Source organism: Enoplosus armatus, chromosome 13, assembly GCF_043641665.1.
Source record: "Enoplosus armatus isolate fEnoArm2 chromosome 13, fEnoArm2.hap1, whole genome shotgun sequence".
Lineage (NCBI taxonomy): Eukaryota > Metazoa > Chordata > Actinopteri > Centrarchiformes > Enoplosidae > Enoplosus > Enoplosus armatus.
The window spans coordinates 3,681,381-3,700,673 of record NC_092192.1 but is presented as its reverse complement, the minus strand read 5'-3'; the positions used below and the strand labels follow the sequence as shown (position 1 = coordinate 3,700,673).

Genomic DNA, 19,293 nt, shown 5'->3' with positions numbered 1-19,293 from the left:
CAAGAGGTGGGGAGAGAGGGTGTTGGGGACCTGTTGTCAGTTCCAATTGGCTTGCTCTCCCACACCGAGCTCTCCGAGGTCCACTAAGGTAGCCGAGTCGAGCGCCTGCTTGGTTGGGGAAAAGATAGGGAGAGAAACTGAAAGCGAGAGACGGACTGAGCCGCTTCCACGTCCTCAGCCCCACTGCCACCTCGGGCTTCTGGTTTCATTAGGCTTCAATTAACTGCAGCAAATGATAAGGGGGGGGGCATTGATGCTGCTTAACAAGTTAATGCACATGCTGTGTACTTAAGAGTGCTTCAGTTAGTGTAACAGATGATGCTCCGTTTGCTCTTTACATAGATGCAGTACTACGATGTTATTCAGCCTATTCTACATCACAGGACACTTCTTCTGTTACGGATCATGTGTCTCAATTCTCTGTTGTGACAGTAGATGAGCACCAAAATGGCATTTGCTGCACAAAGGGACTCTGTGATGTTCTGGGCAGTGAGAGCTGAATTACTACATGAGCCATTCACTGTGGCTGAGAGAGAACATGAGCTGAAGCCAAACAATCTTCTGCCACTCGCTATGAATTCAATTTCAATGCCTGTGTCTATCTCAGGTTTCAGCAGGAGAGAATAATTAACCCCCCTTCTGGTGACATGTAGCAATTTCCTTAAGTAAATGAAGTGCTAATATTCTGAACAAATGCGTTCAGACGCCTTGCTGGGCTTAGGCTTAGGCTTGTTGCCTGGTAACAGTGTTTTAGAAAAGAAAAGAATGGTAAATCCTGATTTGATCTGAAGGCGATATGTTTCAGAATTTATAATCCCATATCAACAGGGAAGCAAAATGGTCCCTCTCTTTGTGTGATCCCATGATAAATCTATGTGGAATTATTAAGATTAGCTTAATGGTGTTTTAGACAGATGCTGGAAAACATTTCATTTTCATTAATGTCACTTTAGGAGTATTGGTTCGAAATACAGGCAGTATTTATAGACCTATGAATATTGTTAATTGAAGTACACTTGGAAAGCAGCAATTTGAGTATTCCAAACTGTCAATTGTGCGTTCTTTATTTTGACTTGTGTACAGTCTGTTTTCGGTTAATGCACTTGCTGATCTCTTGTATTCCAACACTTCATCATTGCGCATTTACTTCTTTACGGTCTGCAACTTCTACAAGGTTTAAAAGTTTTTTAAGAAAGCTGATCCGATTCCTCCTGCTGTGTGCTGTTTGACTCTCTTCTTCATACTGTCTCACTCACACAACAGACCTCGCTAAAAATACCTTTACTTAGTACCAGTCGTTCCTTTTCCAAATGGATGATTTACTTGTCAAAATGATTTTGCACGGCAATAAATACGACACCGTCTGATCTCCAAACCTGGATCTCAAAGGATTAAAGGTTTGATGCAAATAGGGTTAAGCTATCAGCTTTCTAAGGCAGTGGCAGGTATTGTATAAGTGAATGACAAATCACATGTCAGGTTGGCGTGTGAGGGGGCTGGAGTACAGTCGGGGGCGGTGGTGACAGATAACGACAGAGGGGTGTTTCCCTAGAGGGATTTATGTTGTATCATATGTCATAATTATCGCCATTACATAGATTTTCTATCAATTATGAAACGTTTACACGTAATACATACAAGTAAAGGTGCTATTAACATACAGGTAATTAGTACAAGGAAATACGGGCCTTCAGGATCATTGCACCACTACAGGAAACAGTGAAAGAGAGAATGACTTATGAAGCCAAAGAAGTCCTTAAATACTCAATAAAATGGATCATATGGTGATTTAATGATTATACCTTTACATGGATGGCATATTGATATGCTACAGAGAATTCTTGATTCTTATTGGCTGACAGGTTTCCAACACTTTCTTGTAACAGACAGTATAACCAGACACTTTTGACGCAGGTGTTTGTCTGCTATATTGATGCACTTAATGAGCTTTAATGAACAGTTCATAATCCGGCGGTTTAGCTAAAGAGACTGGCGTTTTTGTTTAGTATGCGCGACCTTGAAATTAGATAAGTAGCTTAATGAGAACCACACAAATTTAATTTCAGACTTGATATTTGCAAGAATCTAGACGTCCAAATGAAATAATGCTAAAAGGCAGAAAAAAAAAACTGCTAAGCCTGTGGAAATGAGGCCAGAACTGTATAGAAATTTAAGAGATTAAAAACTGTGTTAGATACACTTTGTTGGGTATTATCCATTATGTTTACATAATACACGATCATGAGTGCAGATATAGGAAAATAATGGATGAGGTAGAGGAAAGAAATACAAGGGAAATAAAAGGGAAGCTGCTTACATTGTCACTTTGTGTGTTGTCACTTTAATACTTAAAAAGGTTTAATTCACCACTAAGAGCTCACTGGTAATGACGCATGAAGCTATGATTATCAGCTGTTTAATATACGTATCTGCTTGAACAATGTTGTAGAACAAGCTGTTGACTGTGCAGATATACACTATAATTGATGCAAACAAACAAACACCAGGCAGCCAATCGGAAGCTGGTATTTTCCACGGTCATGGTATAATAATCATCTTGAAATATAGATACTCGGAAGATGCGTAGGACATTAGACTTAAATCAAACAATGAATGCGTATGCATGCACATGCAGTACATACACACACATCTGACCCACACCTCTTTCTGACTTGACCATACATAACATTAATGATAAAATGCAGAAAGTGTGCAGTTTATAAATTATTATTTACTTATTTGTTTTAAAACAATCTCTGTATCCCTCTGTCGAGACTGCTTTAAATACGCAAGATCTATGCAAGATCCTTTCAAGTTGTAAATCTTGGGTAGATGTCAAATTCATTTCTAATAGCCTCCACGCTGTGGGCTGTAATACAGTGATTATTGTAGTCCTTAACTGTTACTTTGTGGGTGGGTAGAGAGCTAATGGAGGCTATCTTGATGGAGAAGTAATTAACTGTAGTCAATACAAATACTAAGTAGCTGAAACTTTCTACAGCAACTTTCTTCCATTTCTTCTGTAAGAAACATTTCAACATTTTCAACCATTTCCTATTTATGGCAACAGCACTACAACAGAGACAACAAACAACAAACCTCTACTTTAGCCACGTCATCTAAACATTTGGAGGAGAAACCAATAATGAGCACATCCAAAATTATTAGGTAATATCTACATAGAAAAACTACGGTATTTGAGTTTGCCCTTTGCTCTTTGGACTCAATGGGGTTGATAATGGCAAGGAATGTGAAAAGAAGATCCAGTTTGTAAAAAACAAAAGCTGAATTTTCCGTTAACAACAACAAAAAAATTAGAAACAAGCCTTCCAGCCTGAGCCTGAAATAACAACATTGTTCTCTTCCTCTCGTGGTCCCTCTGCTGCAGGATGCTTTCTAGTGCTACAACAAGAAGAATTGCTTTCTTAAACAAAACACTTCCCACAGAGGAATAAACAAAGACAACCACAGTCCTTAAAACCTCACCACAGAGGCGAATTATGTTTCTTGGATATGGTTACCAATTCACCTCATACAGACTGCTTTAAAAAGGAAAGTTTCATGTTTGCCCATTATAACTGGGTTGATCAACGCTACCACATATACAAATGATTTGAGGATGCACTGCCCACTCCCCTTAAAATGTAGAAGAAAGAAAAAAATAAATGTGAGAGTTCACGACTCGGTGCAGAGCCGTGAGGCTGGAGTGCTAAACAGCCATTAAAGAGCATGGGAGGGCATTGCAAATGGCCATAACAAATCTGTCCTAGTTTGCTGGGAGGCATCAATTTTGAGGAGTGTGCTCAAAATTATTCTACTTCAAATCAGCCTAACATAACAACCTTCCAGCAGCAGGAACCTACACTCTGGAGCCCACTCCTCCCCCGAGAAGAACAAAGAAATAAGATGAAAGAAAAAAGGTTTCACACGTGGTGGTATGAAGAGCTGGGCTTCACTGTGTTGGGGGTGGAGGATGCAGGTGGGTGGGTGGATCGGTGGTGCAGCCAGTCCTCCTGCACGCTGCCTGGGAAGCTATCACACTATTCTTGCAGATAATACTGACCACATATAAATACAATTTGCAGTTGTTACACGCCACCCCAATATTGTTAAAGAGATACAGTAGGAATAGCCAGGGGCCAAGAACACCACACTGTGAGACTCTCTTTGAACTCCCTTTAACCCCCTCCACTACAGCATACATAACGTTTAAGAAATGGCTCCCACTGAAAAAAGGCCCATACTGCACTGCATACATTCTTAACCTTCTAAAGATTGGTATATTAATATTTGACACATTCAAAAATACGTTTGAAATGGATAAATATTTCTGCGTAAGATATTTAAAACAGAATACAAAAATGTTCATTACTGGAATCCTTCAACATCCCCAGTTTGATTCTCGCTGGGGACGTTTCTTGTATGCTATCATAACCACTCGCTTTGGTATTAGTTTCCACTGAGATATTCCGGTAGAAATCATACGTTTTAACATCATTTCAAAAGTGCAAATTCAATTGGGGTTTCGGGTTGTTGAGTAAAAGTGATATAAATGCACGAGTAACTTTAAGTATGACTGCAGCGGGAAGATTCTTTACTTAACAAGCAGACAACAGAAAACGTAAACAGTACTATCATCTAATTGTATAGTTACATGTACTTCTCTTTGCAACAGTCTGCATAGATCTGTGTGCAATCAGTGAATGAGAAACAGCCACATGCATGCCAACATGTGCATATGACCATGAGGCACATTGTCATAGAGGAAGTAATATCAGTGCAGCACTTCAGCCCGCAGGTCCAGCAGAGGAGTGATATTTACCCACAGCTGGCATTCATGGAAACAGGGACCCGGCCTATCTCATAGCTGCAGGTTAGTCCACCTGGGAAATATAGTAGAGTGATGGGTGGAGTCCAGCAGTGTCTGGGCCAGCCAGAGGTTGCCTTGCCAATGTCAGATTCTAGATGATTACTGTAGACCTTCATTTAAAACTCTCCTTAAAAAAGACCCAGTGTGGCTCCAAATGTCTGTATGCCAAGTGGACTTCAAGGTTTCTGGGCCGAAAACACAACTTGATGTCGAATGCCATCAGCCTGAAAGAAATGTGACTTTTTCCAGTTCTCTGACGGAAGCGAAAAACAAGCTATTGTCCCTCAGTGCGATGGAAAATTTGAATTTCAGGCGATGCGACAGCTCATATGATTGAATGCCAAAACACTTGAACAATATGCTATATTGGCAGGCAGGGAGTGCCATACATTGAGTTAAAAGCTCTCTCCCACTGAAGTACATCACTGCAGATGCTACAATGAATAATGCCCTGCTTCAAATGAAAATGTGGTAAGAGTAAAAAACGTGACGAGGCATATCATGCAGATTGTGCCACGAAGAAAGTGGAAAAACCAATTCATGCATTTACAATCATTAGATTAGCAGTCCTGGATGGCCGCCATGTTTTATGAATATGCATTAACCCAATCGTGTCTTTATCAGAATTTCTTCCATTGAGATTGGCCAGTTTCCCATGTGCTCACAGTGCATTATCTAACCCATTATTCATTTACCATTACTCCCATTATGCTGCATAAAAGGCAGAGAGATGCTGCCAAGGGACCTTTATATCGGCATGGAACAGCACGGCTCTGCCTTCAGTGGGCCGTCCTGAATACAGCCTTATGACCGACTTGTGTTTCCCCCCTCCCTCTCAGCTCTGTTGTGACTTCCAACCGTCCAGTATTTACAGTGAATACAAGGTTGTGTCTACATGTGGATTCACAAATGTTAACATGTTAACAGCCTCAAACGTAAAAAAAAAAAATACAAAGAACTGTTCCTCCTGGATCAATACAAAGCAAACGCTGAAGCTGTTCTCCTTTTCAAATAACCCACATTCACTTCATGTCCCAGGAATTCATGCAGCTGTATTTGACCTAAAGAGGATTGCTCTCAGGACTGCAGTAAACAGTGCATCTCTTGATCTTTGTGTACGGGATTTGAAGTTCAGCTTTGCAAATAACAGCTGCGAAGAACATTCACTCAAGACGGAGAGAAAATCATTAAAATCAAAAGTTACTTGTGGTGGGAAGATGCAACTTCTCCACACCACTGCCTCCTTTGAAACTGTGGCCTACTGGGCAGTACAATCCTTCACGCTGGGTAGAGCCGTGTCTATTACTACAGATTGGCTCGGCAAATCTCTTGGCAGGCATCATAAAAAAAAAAAAGCAGAAAGAAGGAGGGAGGGAGGGAGGCAGAGATAGTAATAAAACCTCGCCAATTTCTGTCTGTGACAACATGAAAGAGGGGGGGACAGGTAAATGGAGGCTGCCTGCAGTGGAAAATATGGCTTATCTTAGTCTTGTCTCCTAAACCCCTAAAGGTTTTGAAGATAACCACATAAGGCTATGCGTGTTGGAGGAGGGCTGCTTTGTGCAGGTAGAAAATGATCTAATGGAGGAGGAAGGGGGACAGAAATGTGATGCTGACTGAGAAATATGATAACCTCTCGGGGCAGATGCCTCACTACCTGCCCATCAATCTACACATATTCCCCTTGTCTGATTTTCCACATTATTGCATTCCCCTCACTGAATGTCAGCCAATCATGAACCGAAATCTGCTCTTAGATAAAAAGCAACAGAGTGAGAACATATTCTGTCACTCATTTATTTCTTGAATAAAGTTATGCAACACCAATTTCAGCAACACTTCCCTGAACTCAATAACTGATTGCAGCACATTTAGCAGCACTGTCTGCAGCCAAACACGTCTTGATGAATTAATCAGTCTCTCCCAGACGCGTGGGGTAATTTGGTCCACTCTTAATGCAGAGCTGCTGTTAATCAGGATTTTTGAGTTTTAACAGCTCATTTAGTTTTGGTTTTTTTTAAGTTTATCTTTTGATTCATCTGTCCGTTGAGAGTTGCTCCAGATGTGCTTTCTGGTTCTCTTGACGTGAGCATTCATATTGCGGTATATACCCAGCTACTCTGTCATGAATCTCATTTTTCACTTTGTGTGTTTCTAATAGTGAAGTCATGACCACAGAAAGAAGCTAAGGGAATAAAGTTCTGCTGATACTTAAATACATTCAAGCGAGGATTCAACGGTATCCCAAAATGTATCGATATCAGCTATTTCTTCAGATTATATCACAGCAATTCACACATGGTTGAATCTTGATGTGCTCAGAAAGTCAAGTCAAATGTACCTTCTGATCGGATGAAGAATCTGATCATTCAAAGTGGTAAAATAACATTTGTAACTTATATGAAGCCATGGCCAGCAGTGAGTGCTCACCTTCTATGTTTTCTATGTTTTTATGGTGCAATTATCAACATAAAAGAAACACCTTTTATTGTGGAGTCATAGATTATAAATGAGAGAATTAGGAGCATAATTTCCCCCTATATTCTTATGTCTGTCACCATCATCAGGGCTATTTAAAACTATGCAAACATGTCTTATGGACAAAGATGTCAAAAACGAATTATGCCAAACTGCCGACATAAATACAGTTCTGCAGAAAGAACCAGCGAGTAAAACATTCCTTCAATCTACTTTCCTGGAGAGGCATCACAATATTTCACAACTTGAGCGACAGCACAACCAAACACATTCAGACACATTTTCTGGGAGGCTAAGACTGAACATAAACCAGTCCAGATGAAAACAAAGAAATGTGTTTGGAAAGGGAACAAACACATTTGGTGATCGAAAGATTTGCAGTTTCATTTGGAGCGCAGGAAAACGAATTTACAAAGATAAAAGCGTTAACATAAGCCTGTGAAGTCAAATGAAAAACATACTTTTTATACCTGAGGACTGCTTGTTTGATTACCTTGCAGACCAAGGAAATAACGAACTCTGAGCTTTTGTCAATTTGTCTCTAAAGGCTCCCTCTATGAACTAACGCAGTCTGCAGGGGGGGTCTGGAAATATTCAAATACGCTTTGGAAAAAGTGGTGAGGCTCAGAAAATCCTCAAGTCTGTTTGTGTTTATCATCTGTCAGACAAGCAGACATTTGATCAACTGACTCCCCAAAGCATGAGACCTATATGAGCATATCAATAAGATAATATATAGAGAAGTCCTTGATAGGGTACCCTCAGTGTACAACATATTAAAGTTGATCAAATTAAAAATTGTTAAAGGAAGATTTGCACGTCCAACCAATCACTGACAGAAGCACACAGCGGCTCTGAGATTACAGCTTTGATTAGATCAATGCCATCGAATGGACAAAATAAAGCTTCACATAAATATTTAAAAACCAAACCGATGCAAAAGAACTGAGCAGAGCGCTTGAATGAACAGCACTCGGTAGTATTTTACATTATATTAATTAAACAGGATTAATGAAAGCCATTTAGACTACAGAAGGCCTGCGCACTGATACTGAGCAGTGGGAATAGATGATAGGGATGAAACTGTGCGACGCTCTCTCCAAACATACGGTTTTAAAATCACACGACTTGTGATTTGAAAAAATAAAAATGTATGTGAAATGATTTTCCCACAAAGCCTGAGCACATCACAAAGGTCCAGCACAATTAACACTGTCAGAAGGAGTTCATTCTGGTTTGATTAAGTATTTAATGGGGAAAATGGGGGCTGATTACACCATCTTCTGCAACACATTTAGAACATTCCAGATGTCATTATTAGACATTTTCCTATTATTTCGCCTGATGTTTGGTGGGATCTTTACTGGAATTTAAACTAATGTTTGTCCACGCAACACGTTTATGTAATGAGCCCACCGGCAGGTCCAGCAGGGTGCAAGAGGTTAATGAATGAGAGCTGAAGAATAAGCCACTGGTCATGGTCAACAGTGCACAAATTTGCGTGCCCCGCTGAGAATGTGATACGTCTACTGATTAAACTGAGGCTCTTCTGGCTGACAGGCTGCACTGATAGGATGGAAAAAGGATGAATATGCAGATATAGTACGTGTAAATCGTGTAAATGCCTAATGAGTTTACAGCTGTGTACTTGACTCTGATGAACTTTGTGGGTTTGAGTTGAGTTGATATCGAATGTTTCACTTAATTGGTTGTGCTTTGTGTCACTGTTTGTTTGTCTCAAAACCAAAACAACCCCTCAACGGCATGCCGAGAATAGGCCCTCAATAGATATGGGTCTAAAATAACAATCTTTCAAGCGTTTTAACTAGAATTACCTAAACAAAGTTACACAGCTTGCCCATTCAAGGTTAGAAAGGGGCTGAATTAATTTAGCAGTAGCCAAGCACTGGAATAAACCTGCATAAATATCTGCGTTTCGCCTGGTGCAGAGAGCTGACACATGCAACTTTCTTTAAACATTAAAATACTAACTTGAGCTCGAAACAGTCCATTTCATTAAAATCTTGGCGCATACAGTGCACCCCCCTTTTGTGATTTGTGCCAAGAGCCTTTAAGAGGAGCTCCACACACATTAAAGTTCACAATGGTGAATACTTTCCCCCCTGCTGTTGACCTCAAAGAACTTGTTCACAGTTGAAAAGGAAAGACAGAAAGGAAGGAAGGAAGGAAGGAAGCAGTAGAGGAAGTCTCAGTAGTGGTGGTGCAGTCCAATATGACCTAATAGAGAAGCTTTGTTTTATTATGTCATCGTGAAAGTGGAAGCACTTTGAGGCAGCAAGACTCTCCTGACCTCCTCCTCTTTTATCAGAGATGAGTGCTGATAAACAGCGGTTCTCCGTGTCACCCGATGTGTCGTGACAAGGCGGCCCGCGGCAGAGGCATCACTTCCCGAGTCATACGATCTGAACGTGCGCACGCTCCACGGCGAGAGGTGCTGACATTTCCCATCAAAGCATCGGGAAAAGACGAGCCGACACTGACAGCGACAACGAGACGTGGGACGCGGAGCGGAGCGAGACCGCAGAGCTGGCAGGAAGCAGAGGTTGAGGTCAGGAAGTTGCTGTGTTCCCTTAGAGGCGCAAGCAACCATCTAGCTGCCGGGGATGAAGCTACTACTGCTGAATGTGGGTCACTCTCCCTGGCTTTCACTGCGCTCTCTCTCCTCAAGCCTTTATTTGGAGCCAGGGCATTTGAATACTGCATGTTGTTCCCAGGGCTCTGGAGTACTGCACTGTTTCCAAGAGCCTTGTACCGTGCACATAGATGAGGATAATGTGAATATATTTCATGCGTGTGTACTGCAACGAGGCTGTATTTACTTCAGCGAAAATGCCAATGAGTCACCAAAATCTAAATTGGCAGCTCATGATTGACTGCATTTACATGCATGCAGTGGCCGAGCCGCTGTTTAAAGTCTTATTCAGGTTAAGCTACTTACATGATCCTTTGATATCCCACAACTCCATATGAATAAACCAATGAACAAAATATTTCTGGCTCCCCACCAGCTGCAGCTCTTTGGCAAAGCAAGGTTAGATTTAGTGCAGTGGAAATAATTATCATTTAATTAGCAATAGTAGTAGTGCTTGTGTTGAAATAAATATGTAACTATGTGTGTTCACAGATGGCAAACAGATACAGGGATAAACGCTCATGTTGTGCCACATGGTGTGATAACACACACGCTTTCCAGCCAATCAGAAATAATGTGACAGTACATGGGGAGTTATTACACAGAATAGAGTACGTCTGGAAACACATTTTAGTAAAGCTTTGGGAGAACTGATGCTATGTGATGACACAATACTATAAAGACATCACAAGCATTTCAGAATAATTTACTGGCCAAAGCTTTGTATTTAGTGGGGAAATTGTCCATGTGTCCTTGAAGCTGTGACAGATGTCCTAAGAGCCAAGAGTGAGATTTAGTGAGATTTGCCTGACTTCTCTTTATTACTGTCTCGATGTTTCTATCTGTGGCCAGAATATTGTGGTGGTATAAACATCTCCGCGTCAATTCTAGACAAGCACAGCTTTTAGCTCTGTTTTTAGTCTCCACCAACTCCTGAGAAAGATATCTGGGTCTTCACCAGCTGGTGGCCAACTTTATCTGTCCAGCGTTCGGTGCTTTACAAAACCACCAGTGAACCAGTATCCAAAGCTGGTTTTCATGACAGTATTCCCTCAGCTACTCAAACCACTGACTGAGATTTTACCATTATGACATTTATTATACTATCTTCATCTGGCTTCTACAGTACTGTCAATACAGAGCGGGTGAACTAAAATAAACACATCAAAAAGTATAATGCAGTTAAAGCGGCACTCTGTGAGATCCTTGATATTTCACCAGCTATTTTGCTGTTAGCCTTGGGGCTAAGGCGTCAGTGTCATTTTGTTTTAGCACTGCACTTCTCAGATCACTTCTCTTTAAATTAGTGTATCCAGTGCCATTGAATTCTTTGTTGAAATTGTAATTTCTGTTCAACACATTACTTTTTTTCTGCAAAACAAGTACTTGATGAGGAGTAGAGCACCTTTCATGAACCGGGTATTGATGGAGTCACTATTGTGGTAGTATATCAGTCTGCGATGAGGAGTAGAAAACATTTTTAAATGACATTTACAGTGCAAAAGAAACACAAAAGCAATATCCCTCTGCACCATGACTAGCAGAGCATGCTGGATAACATTAAATACAGCAACGCATATCATTATTGTATTGCCGCGGTAACCCTATTCTGACACACCACTACTCCCCATCCTACTGCACGACATGCACTCATGCAGGCAAACACAACGCACGTTTCTGACAGCGCTGCTGTGGCCGGGGAAGAAACTAGGGCAGATTCCACAAGTGGCCAGGCTCTGCCCCCTGTCTGCCTGGCAAGCCATCATCTGCAATAACAAGTCAAAGATCTTCAAAGCTGGACAACTGAAGAGGAGCAAAATTGGAAGGAACGATAGAGGCAAAGGGAGAGTCAGAGGAAGAAGAGGAGGCCTTCTGATTCATCTTTAAAGATGCTCCTTATTGCATCTTTAATCATCTTCCTCGATGCGCAGGGACGACTCGACAGTTGGCTTCCAGAACTATTCAATTCACACCCTACTGAGTGGAGTCACTCAGGAGGCTCAGACTGGGCTTTCTTCTCCCTGCTCCATGGCTTTTTTAACTCTCCTGTTTTATCACTCCTCATTTCCATCCCTGCAAGGCGCTCAGAGAGGCAGCCTGCCTACGAATTGCAGTGGTGTAAGGATGCTAACATGGTCAGCTAAATGTTTCAAGAGGCAGGGGATGTGACAAAGCCTTCCCCTTGTACTACAAAGCCTCGCTGTAACTTTGTCACACCACGCCTTGACTGACACATTCCCACTCTTTTCTCTTTTTTAATGAAACTATTTTGTAATCTAGATTTCAGATGAAGGCTTACATCAGTAAAAGTGAAGAACACAGGCAGAGACTCTGTGAGAACCGAATATTATGACTGACACCAGATCATACATTTTACAGAGGGGGAGTCTTAAGGAGTGTAAATGTTGCTCTGACGGTGTGAAGACAAATGCTTGGGATTTCTAAGGGTTGGGACCAGAAGGAGGACTGTGAGAATATCTCTAAATATACACACCGAAACCAAATCCAGAGCATTAATTCATGAATTGATTTCAGATTTCAGCTACCCTCTGGTGATTATACTGTAACTGTCTTCTGAATGTCTTGCAAATAAAAGTGCTGTTTCAAATGTAATCACACCCCTCCATAGTCCAGACGTGTACTTCATTTTGTTGAATATTCGTGAAATTACACAGAAACGCTTTATATACCAAAAATGTTGGTGAATGATTCTGGTTTAAAAATATCCCGAATCGACGTTTCATATCAAGTGATTCGTTTTGTCTGTTTGTCTTTACAGGGTGACACAGAGCAGGTCTCACCACCATTTCTGTAATCCAGCTACTTGTTGAGGATGTTTCAAGTCCAATCACAGTACAGGCGCTACCATGTTTGATTTGTTTGGGTCGTAACCTTTCGAGTCCCTCCTGCTGAAACAAAGGGGAACTGCTATTAATAAACCATCTCTGCAGGGAGAAATTATACTGATTTTCTCTTGGAGCTTCATGACTTATTGAGCCTTAATTAATACCCTGCAAATCTCTAAATATAAGTCTGTAAGACATTCAGTTAAGGTTACAACAATCATATTTACAGTGTGTTTCATCATCATTCCTGAGTTACTCAGTGATGTTGGGCTCCTCGCCTTCCTCTTCTTCTCGCTGCCTTCACGCCTACGAGCAGAGATAAACTTACTTTCCTCAAACTTTGTCAAGTGCAAATAATAATTTTTTCTTTAACCCTGAATATTGTGTTGACAACCGAGGAGAGGAAAGAAGTGCAGAGACCGGAGAGCAGAGCTGAGCCTCATGCTCCCTCAGCTCTATTTCCAAAGGCAGGGTCAAACTCAGGAACTTAACACTGGCAAATATGTTTTACTTTAACAGACAATATGGTCTTTCTGAGACACATTTATAATGTCAGAGAACATGAAAATGAATATTGAGGCTCTGAGAAAATAGGAAAAATCTTAAAGCTGAAATTCAGAGAAGGCAAAGATGGCTGAGTTGTGGAAATAGTGAGGGAGAGTGCCTAGAAAACTAACATTGAGAGCCACTGCTGCTTATTAACTATGATGTCATGTATGGGTCCGTGTCACAATCTAGCAGGTTCATCCAACCCAGATGATACTCCAGTGTAAAATGTATGAATTAAAAAGCACACATGATAGCAAATCAAGCTAAATGTACACAATGTATATCATGTTCAGTATCAACTAGACTGATACAGAAAAAACAAACTAAAACACTTTAGACGATTCTGATTGTTCAGAATGATAAAGTTCTATTATTTTCGTTTGATGGGCTTTTGCCATTTATATGCTAATAAAATGAAGATGTTTCTAAAAGCAATATGAGAACTAATTGCATGTATTTAAATTCAATAAATCCTTTTATTCCATCTCTAAGTAAATGTAATACATTAAAAGCTCATACATTGCTATTCCATAGCTAATCATTTGATGTTAGATGTTACTTATAGAATTTAATGCTATAAGAATTGAGTTTATTGAGTTCAGTTACTTCATGCAGTTGAAATGAGGTTTATTTAAACATGACAGAAATATCCTCCAACTGGCATGTTTAATATTTGGTCAACTTTTCATTACAAACAGTGTGTGCATCTTAAATAATGAGCCGCACTCATTATTACTGTGAAGTGGAAACATGCAGTATGTTGCTGTAGGCATCACTAGTAAATAAACATTTGTGTAGAAAAATATAAAAAAGAATCATAAATAATGATAATGCTGTTGCCCACATTGTGGATTCAGTTTGTTCTCTTCTATAGTAATACTGCATGAGCATGAAATGCCACAGTGGAGCGTAGCAAGGCATTTCAACATGTGATCCACTACCATTACCTGGTCAAACAGCGCAGGCCTTGTGCTTTTAAACACAAACTGCTTTGAGCAGCAGTTCACTACAAATTATTCATACAATCCTGTCCTGAGAGAAAAAAGAAATCTCTGGATGTTAAGCCGCCACTTCAAAAGGTGAACACCGTACACTGCTGCTACATTTTAACCCTGTCTTCTCCGCTTTATCTTACCTGAATTTAATTACTGCCGGCACATTACTTGGCTCAGTGAAGGAAAATTAATGAGAGGGATGAAATATGTGATTACATGCTCATTTGGCTCTTTAGATCCAAAATGAACATAAATGGCATTGCAATACAGACAATATTGTGTGGATTAGAATAACGTAACCATGGCCACACTTGCAGTCACACCGTGATCTTACGCTATCATAAAATGCTGCAATTAATTTTGAGGTTATGTAAAACCTTTATCTAATTATGCTGCTTTGAATGAGGCTTATTGTCAAGATCGTAATGAAGACATCCAGTGTTGAGATAATTGTTCCAAATGGAGGGCTATTTGGTCATGTGCATCCTATATTTGTTACAAGCCCGTCCACTGGGGACTTCATAGGATGCAGCATTCACACTGTATAGCTCTATTTACATGCAGTCTTACTGCCTTAAGCCTAAATCTCGGACAAATTGTAGACGATTATGTGTGAGCATAATTATAAAGGGAGGTGCAAGACTGTGACAGTTTGTGACTAATGTTGGCTGTGGTCTTCCAGGAAGCTGGCAAATAATCTATTCATCAATAATCATTGTGTACATGATTTCATGGAAACAGAAAAACTCACAGAATGAGCTTCTGCAGCTGTGCATGTAAACAGCTTGATCATATCTTTTTTTTTCCAGAGGGTAAATGTGTGAACATAAAGACATTAAATGTGACATTCAGGATGGAAAGTGAATGCATTTGGAAGCAATCAGAACACACAGAACATGTCATCAGTATACATTTTAAGGGAGACTTACTTGAGGGTGAACTGTTCGACAGTGGAGTTGGGCATCAAGTAGAGGAAGATTTTGAGGGTTTCTCCAGGCTTCAGGGGCTTCTCAGGCAGCGTGAGGAACATGTTCTTGTCTAATTGTTTGTCTACCAGCAGCTGCTCTTGACTGGCCTGGTATAGGCTGATGCTCCCAATGCGCAGTAGGGGGTGCTGTGACAGAGGTTCTCCCCTGGAAACACCACCACCCCTGTGACCTGAGCCCTCACTGCACTCACCATCCAGAGTAGGCCCATGCAGTGTGTAGTAGAGCTCAGCCTGGAGGGTCTCACTGGTTAGCCCATCCAAGAGCCCGTCACTGGAGCCTTTCCTCCGACCCAGTGGGGCTACATTGGTGTTAAACCAGGACGGAGGCAGCTCCAGCTGGGCCAAGCACTGAGCCAGGTTGCCTTTCATGCGGCAGGAGGTTTTGATTTCACGGACGTCCCGGAAGGCGTGCAGGCGGACGCAGGGCAGCTTGTCCTGAGCCTTGAAGTCATCCCAGTCGCGGCCAGCTATGTAGAAAAACACCTGGACTGTGGGGTTGTTGGAGAAGACCCGCGCCTGAACAATGAAGGCCCGCACCTTCCAGTTGACTGTCAGCTGGCCAGGAATATCCAGTGGACTAGCTGGCTGGAGCAACTCCTTGGACAGAGCCTGGTCCCTGGCAAAAGGCCCAAAGCTTATGTTGATGGCAGGGAGGTCTTTTGTCTGGAAAACCACAAAACTCTCAGAGCGCTGCAACGGGTGTCCAGTGCTGGGGCTGCTGCTGCTCTTGCTGCTGCCGCCAACTGATTGTCCTGTGATCTGGGCCTCCCGCAAAAAGAAAGCCAGTTGTGCATTGGACATTTTGAAGTTGGCGGGAAGGTACACATTGGGTGGTGAAGGACTGGCTGTCACTGCTGAGGAACTGAGGAGGGCATCTGAGCTGGTTGGAGAGATTTTACCTGCGAGAGCTGTGAAGAGAGGAAAGAGAAGAGAGAGGTTAAAGCTTAAAATACAGTTTCTCTTTTTCAACAGCAAGAATTAAGGGAAAAGTTGAGAGAATAAGAGTTACAATTTGCGAGAACGAAGGAGACACAAAGAGGAGGGGTCAGTGAATCGAAATGATGAATGAGGTATAAGCAGGAAGTCACCGAGGTCTGCTCTGCTCAGTCAGCCATAGCGAGGAAAAGGGGAGAAGGTCAACACACACTAATCAGATGATAACTGGACAACACATGTCAAGCATCCAGAGCGCAGGCTATCCAATCAAACATGTTGCTCACATTGTGAAGCTGCAAGGCACGCGACCTTTATCTGGGACGTAACAACACATTCAATCAGTGTTTGGCCATTCAACAGTTGAACTGGAGCGCACACAAAACTCTTTAAAATCTTTTGAAAAAACTGAGTAACTCACAAGTGACATGAGGTAACCCAAATTTTCAGAATAAAACAAGAAACTTGTGTTTGTATTTGAATAGTGAATACATTGTTATCCAACACACTGCACTGCACTTGTTGAGAGAAACAAGTCAACATAGCTTAACACCTAAGTTACCACAGTGAAATCAAAGTAGGGCAAAATCATTGTAGAACAAACAGAATAAATGTGACATACTTATCAAAATTACCCAGAGCTGAGCACAAAAACATAGTTGCCTGTCCCCATGGTCCAAATCATAGATTAGAAGTCCCATATTCCAAATGGTTTTATCATTGAAATCGCATCCTTTAAATCTGAAAAAATCAAGAGGATCTTTTTGAAAGGAAAGCCTCTTCAAAAGGTTGTGTTACTCAGCGGGCACTCCACAGTAGTTTGCCGTCTATTTTGGTTTCTCTTTAGAAAATCTTTGTCATGAGTTGCAACAGAAGAATTAATGAGTGAAAAAAAGAAAACAGCAATATGCTCCAGCAGTTCTTCACTTGGCCATGTCCTTGTTGCTGGCTACAAAGGTTCCACTGAGCTTCTTGAACTTGTGCTTGTCTAATTCCCCGTGGCTTGGTTGAAGAGTGGTTCAGCCCCACGCAGCAGCTCTTTCAATCCCAGACTGTGCATGGCTCCAGGACAGACTCTGATAGACAGGCAGAGCCTCCTCCCGGTTGGTGGGCTGTACGGGAACTATAGACAAAGCCTTTGACGCCGCCCCATCTTGCCACACCTAGTCTCTAGTCTATAATCACCATTTTAGCTCCCGGTCAGAGCTAAGACACACAGCTCTCAGAGGACTCGACTTACACCACACACACACACACACACGGAGGCGAAAGAAATAACACTCTCCAGCTCGATTCATCCTCTCCCTCTGGACGTGTTCAGGCAGACTCTTATGTGTGTGTGTATAAGGGCTGGGTATGTGTGTGTGTGTGTGTGTGTGTGTGAGGTGGGGCGGGGGATGGATGTATTGCTTGAATGCCTCCAGGCAGAGAGAGAGAGAGTAAGAGAGTGAGAAGGAGAAGGGGAGAGGGAGGGATTAGGTAAAGATTATTGATGAATTAGCCTGGCTCTCCTTCCCTTCTCCTCCTCCTTCTCCTTCTTTCCCTCCTCCTCCTCCTCCTCACCCTCCACCTCCCCCATTTCGTCTGCTTTAGCCCCATGAGAAATCCATGAGAATGAGGGGATACCGGCCGGGGGGGGAGGGGTATCTGGACTACCTCCCTGCCTCACTCACATGTGCCTGGAATTCCCATAATAAAAGAGAGTGGGATCCCTGGATGTGTGTGTGTGTGTGTGTGTGTGGGCCCCATAAACTGAATGGCAAACAGTAGGGGCAACAAAAGATGAAGCCACAGCCAGTGAAACATCCCACACTTACAAATGAGCAGTCATAGCCATAGAGAAGGCAGGAGGAACTATAATGATGAGAGAAGCTACTTAGAGGCTGTCTAGTCTTTATCGACCAAAAGCTCCCTACCTCACAGGAATGTGTGTGTGTGTGTGTGCGTGTGTTTGGAAAGAAGAGCTACTCTTGCCTTGATCAACATTAAAAGCGACAAATATGCACAGCAATCCACAAACTTCCTTAAGGGCTCCTCTACCAGAGCGCCATCTGCTCCGTTCTCCTGGGTCCAAACGCAGAGCCACCCTTCGAATCTCCCACCATTACTGTATATTTTACCATTCACACGACAACACTGCGAAATTGTGAGACTCTACTACCTCTACTGGCCTCGGGAAAGGATAGAATATGGGCCTCACATATAAGGATACATACCTAGTATGGCTGCCAATGTTAATATCAAAGAGGTGTCTTTTTCCCCTGGACCGTTTAAAGCACTATATGACTTTATTGCTGTGTTTAAGAGGTAAGTAGATATTGGAACAGCATTACAGACCACTTTGCTCGATCTATCTCACTATGTCTTGAGGCAGCGGTAGCCTAGAGCTCGGAGTAACCTTGAATCCCCAGACCAGAATGTGGAACATTCTCCCCTGCTTAGGAAACGACTGTCGAGGTGTCCTTGAGCAAGGCTCTTAAAGGTCTCCATGTGTTCCAAAAGCACCTGCTGCTGGCCAAACAGCCCAAAACAAAATGGTTTCCAGCTTGCTGTTTTTAATGGTTATTTAGTTTCTAAAGCAGTTTGCTTCTGACTTGGTACTGTTGACTGCTTCTCTCTCCTGCATCTGTTCATTTAAACACGGGGAGGCTGCAGGGCCACATCAGGGAACTTAAGGTAAAGCTGTGACTGCAGACAGCTTGCTGACATTATTTGAACGTGTGCAAGCCAATAACAGCACAATATGTGACTGTTTGTATCATCACTGATGTGCAATGTAATCTAACTGTTGGATCAGCTCAAACAGGGTGCAGCAGGAGCGGAGAGAAAGTGAAGTAGGAGTTGCACTTTGGTAATGTGAAGCAATTACCCCCCGGAAATTGGTAAAATGCACAAAAATAACTCAAATTCAAAGGCAGAAGATCTCTCTTCACACTCGACTGGTTGTGACTTGTTTCAATTATACTTTACAATTATCCTGG

At 41.9% G+C, this 19,293-nt stretch overlaps 1 protein-coding gene across 1 annotated transcript in view; it reads right to left on the bottom strand.

Moving 5' to 3' along the window:
- tmem132e (transmembrane protein 132E) overlaps window positions 1–17,013 on the bottom strand; it is a 98,305-nt gene extending 81,292 nt beyond the window's left edge. Inside the window, exons 1-2 of the mRNA XM_070917234.1 lie at window positions 16,935–17,013; window positions 15,321–16,287 (exon numbers count right to left, since the gene is read on the bottom strand). Of these exons, the coding sequence (XP_070773335.1) occupies window positions 15,321–16,287; window positions 16,935–17,013 (1,046 nt within the window). The remainder of the gene's footprint in view (window positions 1–15,320; window positions 16,288–16,934) is intronic.
- Between the last annotated feature and the right edge of the window lie 2,280 nt (window positions 17,014–19,293).